The 13,441-nt window shown below is 34.9% G+C and overlaps 2 protein-coding genes across 4 annotated transcripts in view; both read right to left on the reverse strand.

Moving 5' to 3' along the window:
- LOC145662942 (tolloid-like protein 1) overlaps nucleotides 1-13,441 on the reverse strand; it is a 964,318-nt gene that overhangs the window by 754,002 nt on the left and 196,875 nt on the right. The window lies entirely within an intron of this gene.
- LOC145662941 (RCC1 and BTB domain-containing protein 1-like) lies at nucleotides 9,060-12,620 on the reverse strand. The gene has a single exon (XM_081728972.1). It carries the CDS (start codon nucleotides 12,612-12,614, stop codon nucleotides 11,013-11,015), a length of 1,602 nt encoding a protein of 533 aa, XP_081585098.1. The 5' UTR covers nucleotides 12,615-12,620; the 3' UTR covers nucleotides 9,060-11,012.

Here is a 13,441-nt window from a genome sequence, read left to right on the forward strand (position 1 = left end):
ATGTCATTTCCAGCTATACTTCTGCTCACAAAAGTCTACTCTGCCTTCCAGAGACGAAGTCCAAAATTTTGAACCTAGATTCTTACGTAATTCGACTCTGTGCTTACAGGAAAATTTATTTTCCCTCCATTCTGACAGAAAGTAATATCCACAGTCTTACAAGATCAATAGACCATATACACATTGCTGCCAGTAAATATATAATTGGCATATAGAATGCAAATGACAAAAATAAAGAAAGAAAGAAATGATCTTCTTTAGTTTAACGCCCCAAAATTATATCCTTTAGACAAACGAAGAAAGATTATTAATGAAAGTAATTCATATATGTAAAATTATTTTTTGTGCTCTGCCACCGAGATCCGAATCCCAGACACCTACCCATTAGAGACAAAACAAGAAGAATTTTTGATGTGGTTTAATATATATTATTCAATTTTCTATATTGCGTAGCTGTAACAGATTTATATTTTTTTTGTATCTATACGTGACACATGCAACATGAATGTTTATTCCTATAAAATTCAGATTCTTTAATTCAAGAAATAATTTCTAGCAGATAGGATACGAACCCTTGTTGAAATGAGTATCTGAATAAAGCTTCGTTATGCTAACCACTAAACCAGAAAGGCATGACTTAGGAACTGCTATATTTGTGCATTGTATCATATATTATATTATTATTATTTGCAGACGGAAATATACTATCGGATATTTAATATGCCAGAAAATTTTACATTGTTCAAGAAAGTTCAAAATTCAGCGGTACTATTTAATTTTCAATAGCAATGAATATGATATGTTTGGAAAACTCGGTTCATTGTTCTAGTCGCCAGTATCCATAGGTAAGTGGTCCTTGGTGATCGATGTAGATTGCAAGGCGTAGTCTCTCCTGGGTTCGAGTTTCACTGAAGAACATATGCATTTAACCGTATCCACTGTTCCTGTGTGATGTTCTTGTCGTTTGTATAATATGAAAAAGTAGAGAAAAGGTGAAAAAGTTAATGTATTAAGAGAAAATTTGAGAAGTAATTGCTTCAAAATAAAGCTAGAAGAAATAAAAGGCGAGTACATTTGATGCTTCAGTTTCTTGCTTAAAAATTAAAATAATAATGAAAGTGGCTAATGCACATATCCTTGGTGAGCGAGGTTCTGAGTTTAATTCCCGATTGGGTTATAGTTTAGCGTCCTTTCAGAAGTAATGCTATAGGAAAAGTAGATCTACAGCTTACTGCATAATCTGAGCTTTTTCCGGGAATTAAACCCAAGTCTCCTGTACCAGGCACGTACGTAATCTATGTAGCCGCGAGATAATTCAGTTCCCGATAGAAGAGCCTCAAACGCACTACACTCCCTCAGATCCTTCCATAAACTGTAAGTTTCATCTACCTAGATATATGGTCTCTCTGCTCACTGCTAGAGTTAAATACAAGTCAACTAACAAATCAAAACATTTGAAGAAGGAATAAGGACGAAAAAATTCCACTCATATTATATATTTCTAGTAAGCTCCCTTCAGGCTATATGGACAAGGTACACGTTTTTGACGCGGGAGGTGTGAGTTCGATTCTCGATGGGAGCACATGTGGTTCGACCCTGACGTTAGCCTTCATGACCATGTTTCACATAGCCTTGGTGCTGCAAGGGACGGTAAACTTGGATGAACAAACCAACCATTGTCTACTTCTAAATTGCTTAACCCTGACATCGAAAACTTGGTATTAACTTAATTGAGTTACGGGTTTAAAAGATTGACTACAAGTAAATTAACACTCAAAGACTCTGATATAGACTACCTGTGATTTGTAACTTTTATTATTATTTATATACTAACAAAATTACAGACAGAACTGAAAGAGGTTATGTAATTATTATAATTAATGTTTTCAGGACCTAGGACTAATGACTTGAAATCTTTCAGTTTTATGTCTCATGGTTATGCCGGTTAGGCTAAAGAAGATGTGATGATGAGAAATAATGAATTGGTGGAATGAAGAAAGTTGAAGAAAACAGGAAAACTCCGAATAAACCCACGCACACGGTGCTTATCCATCACAAACTGGGATTGAACCAGGGACCCCATGCACCAGAGGTAGAGGTGAGCGCTTTACCACTGAGACACCACAGCCCTAGGATTAATGAGTTTTATTATCATTATTTTAGATTCTAGACTGGAAATGTTTCTTCGATGTTTGTCGATCTTCAGTTTTCTCTTTTAGCTCTCAATGTTTTCTTCTATTTTTCAAATCATCGATCTCTTGTATTCTTGCTCCTCCTCCTTGCTTGTCTTTCATCTTTCCCTCTATGCCGGTATAAAGAAAACAATTTCTTCGCAAGGTGTGTTCAATCCAATTGACCTACGACGGATGCTGGCTGAAAACATTCTCTTCTTTTCTACCCGTTTCAACAGCATCATTTATTACTGTCCGTCTATTTTATCTCCTCCGTTTTCCTCCAACATCGCATTTCGAAGATCTCTAAATATTTCTTCTCGAACTTCCATAATGTCCAAGAGTTCAAACCATAGTCCATTACTCAACACATAGCACTTTAGCAGTTTATATCTTAGTCCAATATTAAACCTGATAGTTAAGAGTGATCTTTTCTTGTTGAATTCCTCTTTCTGATTCTGATCTCTTTGCAATTCTTGACCTGATCTCCTTGGTGTAGTAACTGTCTCTAGTCAAAAGACTTCTCGTAGTAGTTCAAATGGTAGAGCGTTGGATCCGCATTCGGGAGGTCGCAGGTTCAATTCCTGCTTCCGACCATCCTGAATGAGGTTTTCCAGGGTTTTCTTCAGTTCTACCAGGCAAATGCCGGGATGGTACCTACTTAACAGGCCCTGGCCGATACCTTCCCAAATCCTTTCCATTGTTATTGTTGTTAAATATCCAGTATAAAATGGCCTGTGAGCTGTATCTGGTGGTTGTTAAATAAATAAATATGTTTGAAATATTTATAAATGTGTAAATAAATATATATTATCGACCTCTTAAACTTCTGTTTTTCTACTCTAGCTCATAAGGGTATGTTTCTACATGTTATACATATGACTTGAATTTTCGACGCCAATTTTTATTTCATATTGTTTCCCAGTGTCAACAATTTTGCCCATCATCTTCTGTATCCTTGTCCATCATATCCAATATTTTTGTCCATAATTTTCTCTTCGGTTCTAGATATGATAAGCTTGAAATCTGCAGACCTAACATTGTTAATGATCTGTCTTGCAATGTTAAAATCTCCAACTTCTATTAATGCTTCGTACATTAAGCATTCACTGTAAATATTGAATAAATTTGTATGACATACTATATCCTTGTCTGACTCCACTTCCAATGTCCACACAATTTGTTTCTCCTTGATTCAGGCGCAACTTCATTCGTTGTTCTAGGTACAGGTTGTGAATAAGTCGGTCTCTCCAGTTGATCCCAGTTTCTTTAAGTAGTTTCAGAAGTTCCGTCTAATTGACCCGGTGGAATGCAATTGACCCGGTGCCAGTCGATGAAGCACAAACACAAATCTTAGCTTATGTCAAGAAAGCGTTATGATACAATTCTCACCAATCCAATGGCATCTCTGGTGTCTTTTCCTTTCCGAAATCCAATTGTTCTTCAACATTTCTTCTAACTCATTTTCTAGTCCCTGTTCAGTATACGCGTAATAATCTTACCAGTGTGGAAAATAAGTTTAATGGTTCTACAATCACTGCATTCCTTTGCCTATGTTTTTTCTTAGGAAATACAACAATCGTAACATCAAGAAAATTCTTGGCCCTTCTCCACTCAAGCACATGGCTCTTGTAAGTCAATATTTCACTGCATTGTATGCTAATCCCTTGAGCAAATCCGTTGATACGTTGTATATTTCAAAACTTCCATATTTGTCTAAGAGAGACAGCGATTCTTCAAGCTCCCGATGCGAAAGTGGAAGAAATTGTGCCAGTTGAATTTGAAGGCAACGTATCTATGACGATCAGAGCACACATGTTATCAATTGGGCCCTGAATAGAAGCCTTTTGACTGCGTGAAACGACTTCAGTGATGAAAGAATGCACCCATTTAAATAACACAAAATACACACATAAATTACACATGTCCTGCTATCTACGGACTTTCCCCGTTGGACAATGTTTTGCCAATAGTACCTCCGACAAAGTCTCACCACCCCAGTTTTTCAAAATGCTATTTTGTGGCTTAATAAGACAATATTCACAATCACTGGCATATTCAACTTTCACAATACCCATGTGTTGGATGTGAGAATTTGTATGCAACTCTAGTGCATAATCAGCAAGTACATATTTACTATTAACTTGCGGTGTTATAATACCTGGTTTTCTGATAGGACCTTAATCGATACCGATCCCCCAGTGTAGTAATATTTATTTTTATTTATACATGATGCCCTTCCAGAACTCTTAGATCATGCGGCCTTTACCGCTAAGAAAGTATATGTCTTTCCATCATGACAGTGCACCTGTATAAATTGACAAGAATATGCGCACCTTCCTAAGTGAAACCTTTCCAGATCACTTGACCGGAGAACAGGATCTGTGTCATGGCTACTACACTCACCCGACCTCATGCCACATGATTTCTTTTTCTGGGGAGAGATTATACTACTTGTGCATGCAACTGGTCACAACAGTCATGGAACTTGTTACTCGACTTTATGTTACCCCGGGAGTTATTTTCGAAAAACCAGGTGTATTAAACGTACAGGGCAAAATTTACTTCGCAGATATCAACTTTTCAGCACCGTATGTGAATAGTAACCCTAAACAAATGACGTGTGTACACACACTGCACAGCACAAATACTGTACGGGGTATATCTGAGTACGTCACAGCTATTCTATTTTGTATAAAACTCAATTACTAGTTAGGTATTATATTTTTTGTACCGTTATACAACGTGCACAACAATTTGTTATTTGTCCGTTATTGTTGCTTCCGTGCATGGAATTATCATGTTCCATGGAATTACCTCTTTCGAGGAGATAATTTTTTTCATGCAGCTTACTTTCGACAAAATTGCATTCACGTAATTTGTACGAATCCCCATTGTCGCATCGGGAATCTAATACGCACTAGTTCATGATATGTGACCTCCAAACATGTCAGGTATCATGTTACGGAAAAATTTGGATCGCCCTACATAATATAAAAATTAGGACTGTAGGTAGAAGTGTATTTTCTGGTGTAAATTTTTGATTTGGTCGTATTTAGTGTCATGAAAGAAACAAATGTGTATCTCGGTTAGGTTAGGTTAGGTCGTGAATTGTAGTATATTAATTTTGTGTCATTTTGTATGTTTTCCTGTGTTTTATGATTCTCTCGTGATAGAAATTCGTATTTCAGTATTTTTAATGTCTTCAGAACATTTTCCTGTCGAATTTTTGAAGTTAGAAGTCATCTGTAAGAATTTTATAATTTTCTTCGTAAATTTTAGTAATTTCTAAATTCTATATTTTCGGCCATCTTTAACATTAATTTTCAAACATTCCTTTAGATTGAACATTGCTTTCTTCTTCATGCATCATCTGACATAAAAGAAGAGTGATCAGGTGACAAAAGTGAATTGGTCGGTACTTTTCATCTTAAATCACGATTTGCTCATCTTATTTTTGCCGACATTTATCAGCCAATCCCCGTAATCTCCTTTGTGAGCAAGATATCTTGTAAAGCTGCATCCATAGTGGATGACATGGTTTTATCATTGTGAATCTTTTTCGGCAAAATATGAAAGTTTTTGGATAATTTAAGTGGAAAGACTAGTTTAGAAAAGGAGCCAAAGTGGTGAACGTTGAAATTAGTTATAAAAAAGCATAAAGAGCCGAGTGACGGAACGAGAAAGGGACAAAATTGGAATATTTTGCCTTAAAGCTATGTACAACATGGAGTATTAAAATTTTGTTTGGTGCTGTCGCTGGATCCCAACAGCGCAATTTTTGAGAGCCGAGAGCATTTGCGGACCAGCAAATCGGCAAAATAAGTAATCATATCAAAAATATGGTGGAAGTTGATACCTTGACTTTATGTACGCTTGCTGAAGCTCTGTGAGGCCGTGTCGTACTATTGTCCAGGTTCGATGTCAAGCGGGAAGAATTGAACCCTGACCTTTGACCTTTCTTTTGGTGTGATTAGTCTCGAAATCCCCTGTATAATCTGGAGATAGTACTGTAAGCATGTTGAATGTTTTGAAGATGCACGAGTCCGGTTAGTGATCAAAAGTGATTTCCTTGCACATTACAATTTGGGTGATAGTTACGATTAAGTAGTGAAAATGTTAGCGATGATATCCAATTGCAATATATCTGAGTAATTTCTTTGTTCCCTATAGAGCTGCTTTTCCGGGCACGCACATGTAAACAAACAGCTTCTCTTTGGAAAAGGGGGGGTATCCAAAATTACGTATCATGTACGATTTTAGTAGTATCTTTCGTCTCAATATGCGATGTAGAGGGTAAATAAATCCATATAGAAAATTCCTATACCACACTTTAGGCTTGCATAACATTAGATTTTTTTTAAAAAAAATCAGAAATAGGTACGAAATGTAGTACCGTAATTATACATACTGTAAATTAAAATGAGAATTCGGTAGTAACGTGTTTTGAAATGCTATAGTTCTTTTCTTTCATTATTATTGTTTTTATACATTATCAAAAGAACTGGAAAGATATGTAGTTATGTGTACAGTTCCACCAGTTCACTAATGGTACGGGGCTCACATCCCATCTCTGATATTCATTCGATTTTTTTTCTAAATTAAAGTTTTGCTGTTCACCTAAAAAAAAAAGAATTTTAAAAGCTACATTAGAGAAAGCAAAAGGACCTAGCCAGAGTAAATATGCCCGTTCACTTTTCCGAGAAGTCCTCACCCCTAATATGTGCTGATACATATAATGTGAGTTTTTGTTTTGTTTATGTATGTACTTGTGTGTAGGTTAAATTAGGGTAAGAATATAATGATGATGTGTGATGATATGTAATAAATATTTGTATAGCAGTTTAGTATTCCTGCTTAATAAATTCGTAGTGACTAGAATATAATTTGTGTATGAAAAGAAGTAATGCAGCGCAAAAAATGAAGGAGCAGAATGTCTAATTCCCTGCATTGCAGATATATACTGAAAGTTTGTAGTTAATGCATAATAATTCGAAATGGAAATAATTAGCGGCGACGATGTAGTGGCAAAGTTGATTTGGAAAATTTTAAGTAAACATTGGTGGTGATGAATGCTTTGATTTTTACGGTAAAAAGTACGTTTGTCAGATTTAAAACAATAAATGTAATGAACATGCAGTATATAATAACCAAAGGAATGTAACATAACTGTACACATTAATTTTTATTTTTTATATTTTCTTAAAATACCAATTAAATTAATGACAATCAAAATCCCCCTTTTTATTTCAAAGAAATACAGAGAAAACCCAGTAATTTAGGGAAATCTAGATACGTTTGAATAGAAGTGGTACAATGGTAGATTCAGTAAACAAGGATTTGTAATGATTACAGAGAAAAGGTTAATAGAAAGTGAAATGGTACAGATAACGGTTGAGGGGAACCCAAAAGTAGACATAACAACCTTTGCAATTTCTTTTTTCTTTCCTTTCGGTCGTTGCGCCGAATTATTCAAAATTTTCACACATTACCCCTTTTGAGTTCAGCACTCCCACATGATAGTAGAGTGCATGAATGTTTTGTAGGTTGCCAGACGCACTTCTGTGGGGGCCCAAACAGACGTGACTGGTTAAACTTGCAATGCATTTGGGCACACACCTTAATCCAGGGAAGGTGAACGTCATACAATACACAAGTTAGTTGCATAATTATTTTTTATTTATTTATTTGGGTAGTTACGACTTTTTGATACTATATGATATATTTCTCAACATGTCAGCCAACACCGCCGCCCTACTTATTCATTTTATGCCTTTTTCGGATCAAAGTTCCTTTTTCCCCCGTTTTTACAAAACTGTAACTTGGACAAGAAACTGCTTTCGACATTGTGTCACATGGACTTTTGTGCTTGAATTTCACTGTGGAATCATCTCCCACACATTGTCCCTCATACTCATTAACACAATGTACATTTAATTTAATTTTCACGAAGTAAACAGGAACATTTAAATAGTTTTAAAGAAGAAATAGCAAAAATTAAACCATCAGAAATTAAGTTCATTTCAAAGAAATTAGAAAAATAATTCCCCGTATAAATGAACGGATTAGGAAAACAAAGATCGGGAATGTATTCAACACACTAAGATATAAATTTATAAAATACATGCCGCAGAAAGTAATATATTGTACAGAGAAGTTTCAGGAATTCTCTAGTATGTATTATTATGTATATATCCCTTGTTCTTGGCAATTTGGGGTGAAATAGAGCGGAAGGAACGTGTGCACTAGTATTAAAATGATTGTCTACTATATGATGTAATTTTTTTGTATGCAAACATCAAACATTGCAGTGCAAGAAGAAAATCTATGGATACAAAGGACATAAAAAAATATTGAAAGGAAGGCTAGTTAGTTTATACAAAATGACGGGTGTTGTGATACATTAATTGGTAAGAAAAAAAAACCAAAACATATAAAACATGAAAAGTAAATAAATAAAACATTACTCACAGAGCGAAACCTAAATCTGGGCAAATATGTTATACCTTGCTATCTGAGCATAGTTTTTATTAGCTTTCATTTGACCGACGGTTAAAGAATTAAAATTAATTTCTAAAGGTAGTATATGAGGTATATGAGTTTTTCTGCCTTAACAGAAATTGTGCTTACTTTCGTTTACATGGGTATCATAATTACAAGTCAGTCAAAAAATATTTTATAATCAAGACAATAACAGTACAAACACAAAATAATGATTCCCATCTTAGATAAATATTTTTGCACAGAATTATGATGCATTTTGTTAGAAAAGAAAATTACAATTTTTGTCAGAAGAGACGAACTTACGTGGACGAATTTATTAGAAATATAAATTTACATTTACAAATATATTTTTCATTCATGAAAAATTATCCTTTTACACATTTCTTTGTTTTCATTGTGTTTATAGGAAACTCGTTAATCATAATTTGTATATTGTCATCTTCCGTGTGTCATAAGTCATAATGAAAAACTTTAGGAGAAATTACTTCAGTTATAGTTCCATATTAATATGTGGGGTTGTTATTGTGCTGCAATAACTTTCAGATTTACAAAAAATACTCTGTTTTAATTTTCTCATATAGTACGCATGAGGATTACACTCTCACATATCACTTTATTCAGTTCAGTAAGATCTGAGTTTTGTTGTTGTTGTTAAGCACTAACTATATTGTATAAATTTAAATTTAGTCCATGAAAATGCGAACTCTTAACATTTTTACTTCAAGCAGTTTCCAGTTCAGAATTTCTACACAAAAATATTTTATTTCTAAAACAAAATAGGAACGTTACCGCGAAAATCATGGCAATTGTTATTATTATTATTATTACGAAAGTGGGAATAAAGCTAGAAATTCTGAAATTGGCAAATGGAAGATTAATACGTATGTAAAAGTTACATGAAGAGAGTTAAACGAACATTCATATTTCCATCAGGACATAACACGAGAAATATTAGTGCAACGAATCGTTCGCTTCATACGTGCTATAGGCTATACTGCAGCGTGTGTGCAGAATCTTTTCGCTTGATGGGAATGGGAAGTACTCGAGAATCTACCTTATTCGACAGACTTATCACCTTGCGATTTTGACCTTGTAATAAAACTGGAGCCATTGTGTGGAACAGACATACGGAAAGAAACGATTCGTTGCACTCATTAATATCGTGCTATATCCAATCCTCTACATGTAACGTTTACCTGTGTATTAACCTCATATTTATATATAAAAAAATAGCGTCCCATAAGGAAGTCAAGTTTTGAAATGCCCGCCATTTCTGTTCTAGTAAGTTGGCAGCACTGAACGTTAAACGATTTTTGTCTATTGTCTTCGTGGTTAGTAGCCACGGAGCGCCCAATAAACATGATCGTCATCTGTTTTCTGTATAGGTACGAATGGAACACTTCAGGACGGTACACCAGGTTCTTACAGTGAAAACTTATCACAAATCACAAATGAATAAAAGACTGTTCGCAAACGGCATGGGATGTTTGGTCAACGTAATGCACCAAATAAGTCGACTGGGATGATAATAATTGCTAAATTTCATAACACCATTTGGTTGTGGACATTAAGCCCTCAAGGTGGTCTCGTGTTAGTCGTTCAAATGAAAACATCGCCATCGTGAGTAATAATGTTGCTGTAAGACCGGTGAAATCTATTCGCAGACGTTCACAGCTAAATATTGTTAAAAAAAAAAAAAAAGCATGCGACGAATTCTGAAATAAAATCTGTGCCTATAAAATCCAAATGACACAAGTGTTGCGCTAAAAGTTGCGTTATTTATGGGAAACCCTATACATTTCATAGTTCCTTGCTTCGTTCCCATTTACGTAGAAGAAAATAGTTGTCATGACTTTTGCGGTAACTCTCATACATAAATTGTCCACATAACACACAAGTAAATCATCGACAAAACGAAACAAGAATAGGTAGCATTTCAATTTTTGTTTTGTTTCTATAAAATTTATTATTAGTACTTATTTTTAATAGTGCTCATTTACTTTCTAAAAGTACTTTTCTTAACACTGGAAAAGTGAAATAAAATATTAACAATGTACAACTAGCTTTGTACTCCTTATAATGTAAATAAACATATCTTCTAGAATTACATCGATGTTCAATTGTATCTCTAGTTTTCTTGAACTGTTGATGTTAATTGGGACCTTTCTGACATTCATTTCAACAATGAAAATCTTAAAGCATATCTATTTCAAATTATGGTAGGCTATAAAGTTATATTTTATTTTTGCAATATTTTATGACAAATTGAAAACTAGCGAATAACTATTTAAAAACTAAGTCAGGCACAATAGAAGTTACTACAGAAATAATCTCAGTTTATTTTTGGAATGCGCTTTTTATGATCTTTCGGAGCGAATCAGCATCGAGACTTTCAAATCCTTCTGAGTGCACAATGTCTTTTAAATGAGCACCAGCGTATTTTAAACAAGATGCCTCCAAATTTTTTAACTTATATCTTCTGGCAACATTGCATAATTGAGCTACATTGTTAGTGATAACTTCTTGTTGTAAAAGTTTCTCACATCTTACCAGAATACTGTCTTCACAGTAGAAATCTCCAACTTTAATCAAATCTATAAGTTTTTCAATTGAACCAACGTTGCACTCACCAGTGTATAAAAAGTACAGAAACGAACGATATGTTGAATACTTAAATTGACGAACTTTTAACTTCGTTGATTTCGAATCTTTCCATACTCCTTGAAATAGATTCTGAAAGTATTTACACCTAAGCGCTAATACCGCCTTGTGTACATAAATATCATTACCTTGCACTTTAATTGTCAAATCACTGCTTTTTTTATCATTAAATATCTTCTTCCAGCTTGTGACGAAATCGTCACGGTAATCTTCTGTTGGGTAATGCTCAATGTCTAAAGTTACGGGATATATTTCAAAGGCTACAAATAGCTGATTAAATGTTTCAAAATTAGTTTTTGTTGGTCTTGTGAAAGTCCATGAGACCTTTACTTCACCCCATACATATACTTCATTATTAGCCAGTGCTGCTGATATATTGTAGCAATTGGCCGAAGCAATGTCCTGAATCACTTCAAGGTTTTGTGCTATGCGTGTTGGTGCAAAAACGGCAGTTTTATTTCCTGTGCCAAGTTGGCCATAACTATTGTTCCCCCAGGTGTACAATTTACCATCCCTTGTCAGAGCCAAACTGTGATTAGGTCCGCACACAACTTTTTGTATGTTTGTAATAATTGTTACTTGAATCGGTGCAGCAAGATTTTCACAATTATTTGTTCCAAGACCGAGCTGGCCTTCGTCATTCATACCCCAAGAGAACACATCCCCAGTATCAGTTAGAAATAATGCAAACATAGCTCCACAAACTATTTGTATAATTTTCTTTGGTTCTGTACAGACCTCGGATGCACAAGTGTCTCCATCATGATGAAAACATGGTACCTCCACTGGCGTAGGACTACTAAATGCATAAGGTAAGCTTCCCCAGCAATATACTTCTCCGTCAGATGTCAGAGCAAAAGATACATAGGAACAACAACTAATTTGAGAAACATCCAGACTAGCTAACGATTCTATAGGTAGCATGATAGATGAACTTACTTCACCTACGTCAATTTCACCTATCCCAAGCTGCCCTTCAGAGTTTTTTCCGAACGTATATACTTTAGCGTCTTCAGAAAGTACTATATAATGAGAATCCCTTGCATACTTGATATCATTAATTCTTTTTCCATACACATACTTCTTATTACAACATATTTTGTACTTATTTTCATCATATGTAATTATGTAAGCATCGCCTTCTTCCGTAATTAGACACACCCCGTCATCCTCTGGATCAAGTAAGAAAACCTTCTTTGTACAATCAAGTAGTTCTCGAGGAAGAAAATTGAAAATAAAATGAGTTTTTAAGAGGCTACTATCGCCTACTTTCTCCATATTGACTGTTCTTCTTCTTCTTCTTCTTCTTCAAAACCTAAAAAGGTTATAAAAGTTTTGATACAGCAACTTAGTCCAAGTTCTCTACATCATTCACTGTTATAAAGTAAAATATTGAATTAGATATAGGTATTAGGGTGCTGGTTTACTTTTGGCACACCAGATTTTGGAAAATTTACAGATAAAATTCAATACTTTGCACTAAAAGACATATTTGTGAGGAAAACACCAAGTAATACAGCTGTATTATAGGTTTACAAGTATCAAATCATTACAAATACTTTACGACAGATAAGTTAAGAGTTCATATAAAAGTTATGAAAGATGAGTATATTAGATGCTACTTACCACCGGTAGAGTACCGGTTGCTGCATAGTATACAAAAGCTGTATTTTATGTTTACAAGTGGAACGATATGAGGCGATGACAAGTGCTATTGAAACTCGTATTTTTACCAAAACCCACTTCTTGTCACTATCGTCCCTTACGCATATACCCATCGTCGCTGATGTGCCTGCTCCCTTCGGACGCCCCCCGTGCTACTGAGTGGGCATACCAGCTAAGCCCTGCCCTGACTCGATTAGTTGGCATTCGTGCTTTTTAGTGTACAGCTTTTGCTTTTGGGTTTGTGCTTCTGCACAGTAGCTAGTTTTTATGTCATATATCCGGACGCCATATTTAAAAAGAAAGAATGGTGATTTTTCAACAATTACGATAGCCTCCTAGAAGTTAATCTTTGTCAAGTGAGATATTTTCATGTCGCCCAGCGCAAATCATTTAGAGGACAATAAGAAGGGAATTAATGAAAGAATTATAATTTTTCAACA

The sequence above is a fragment of the Thermobia domestica genome, chromosome 10, assembly GCF_964235325.1.
Source record: "Thermobia domestica chromosome 10, izTheDome1.hap1.1, whole genome shotgun sequence".
In the NCBI taxonomy this organism is placed as follows: Eukaryota; Metazoa; Arthropoda; class Insecta; order Zygentoma; family Lepismatidae; genus Thermobia; species Thermobia domestica.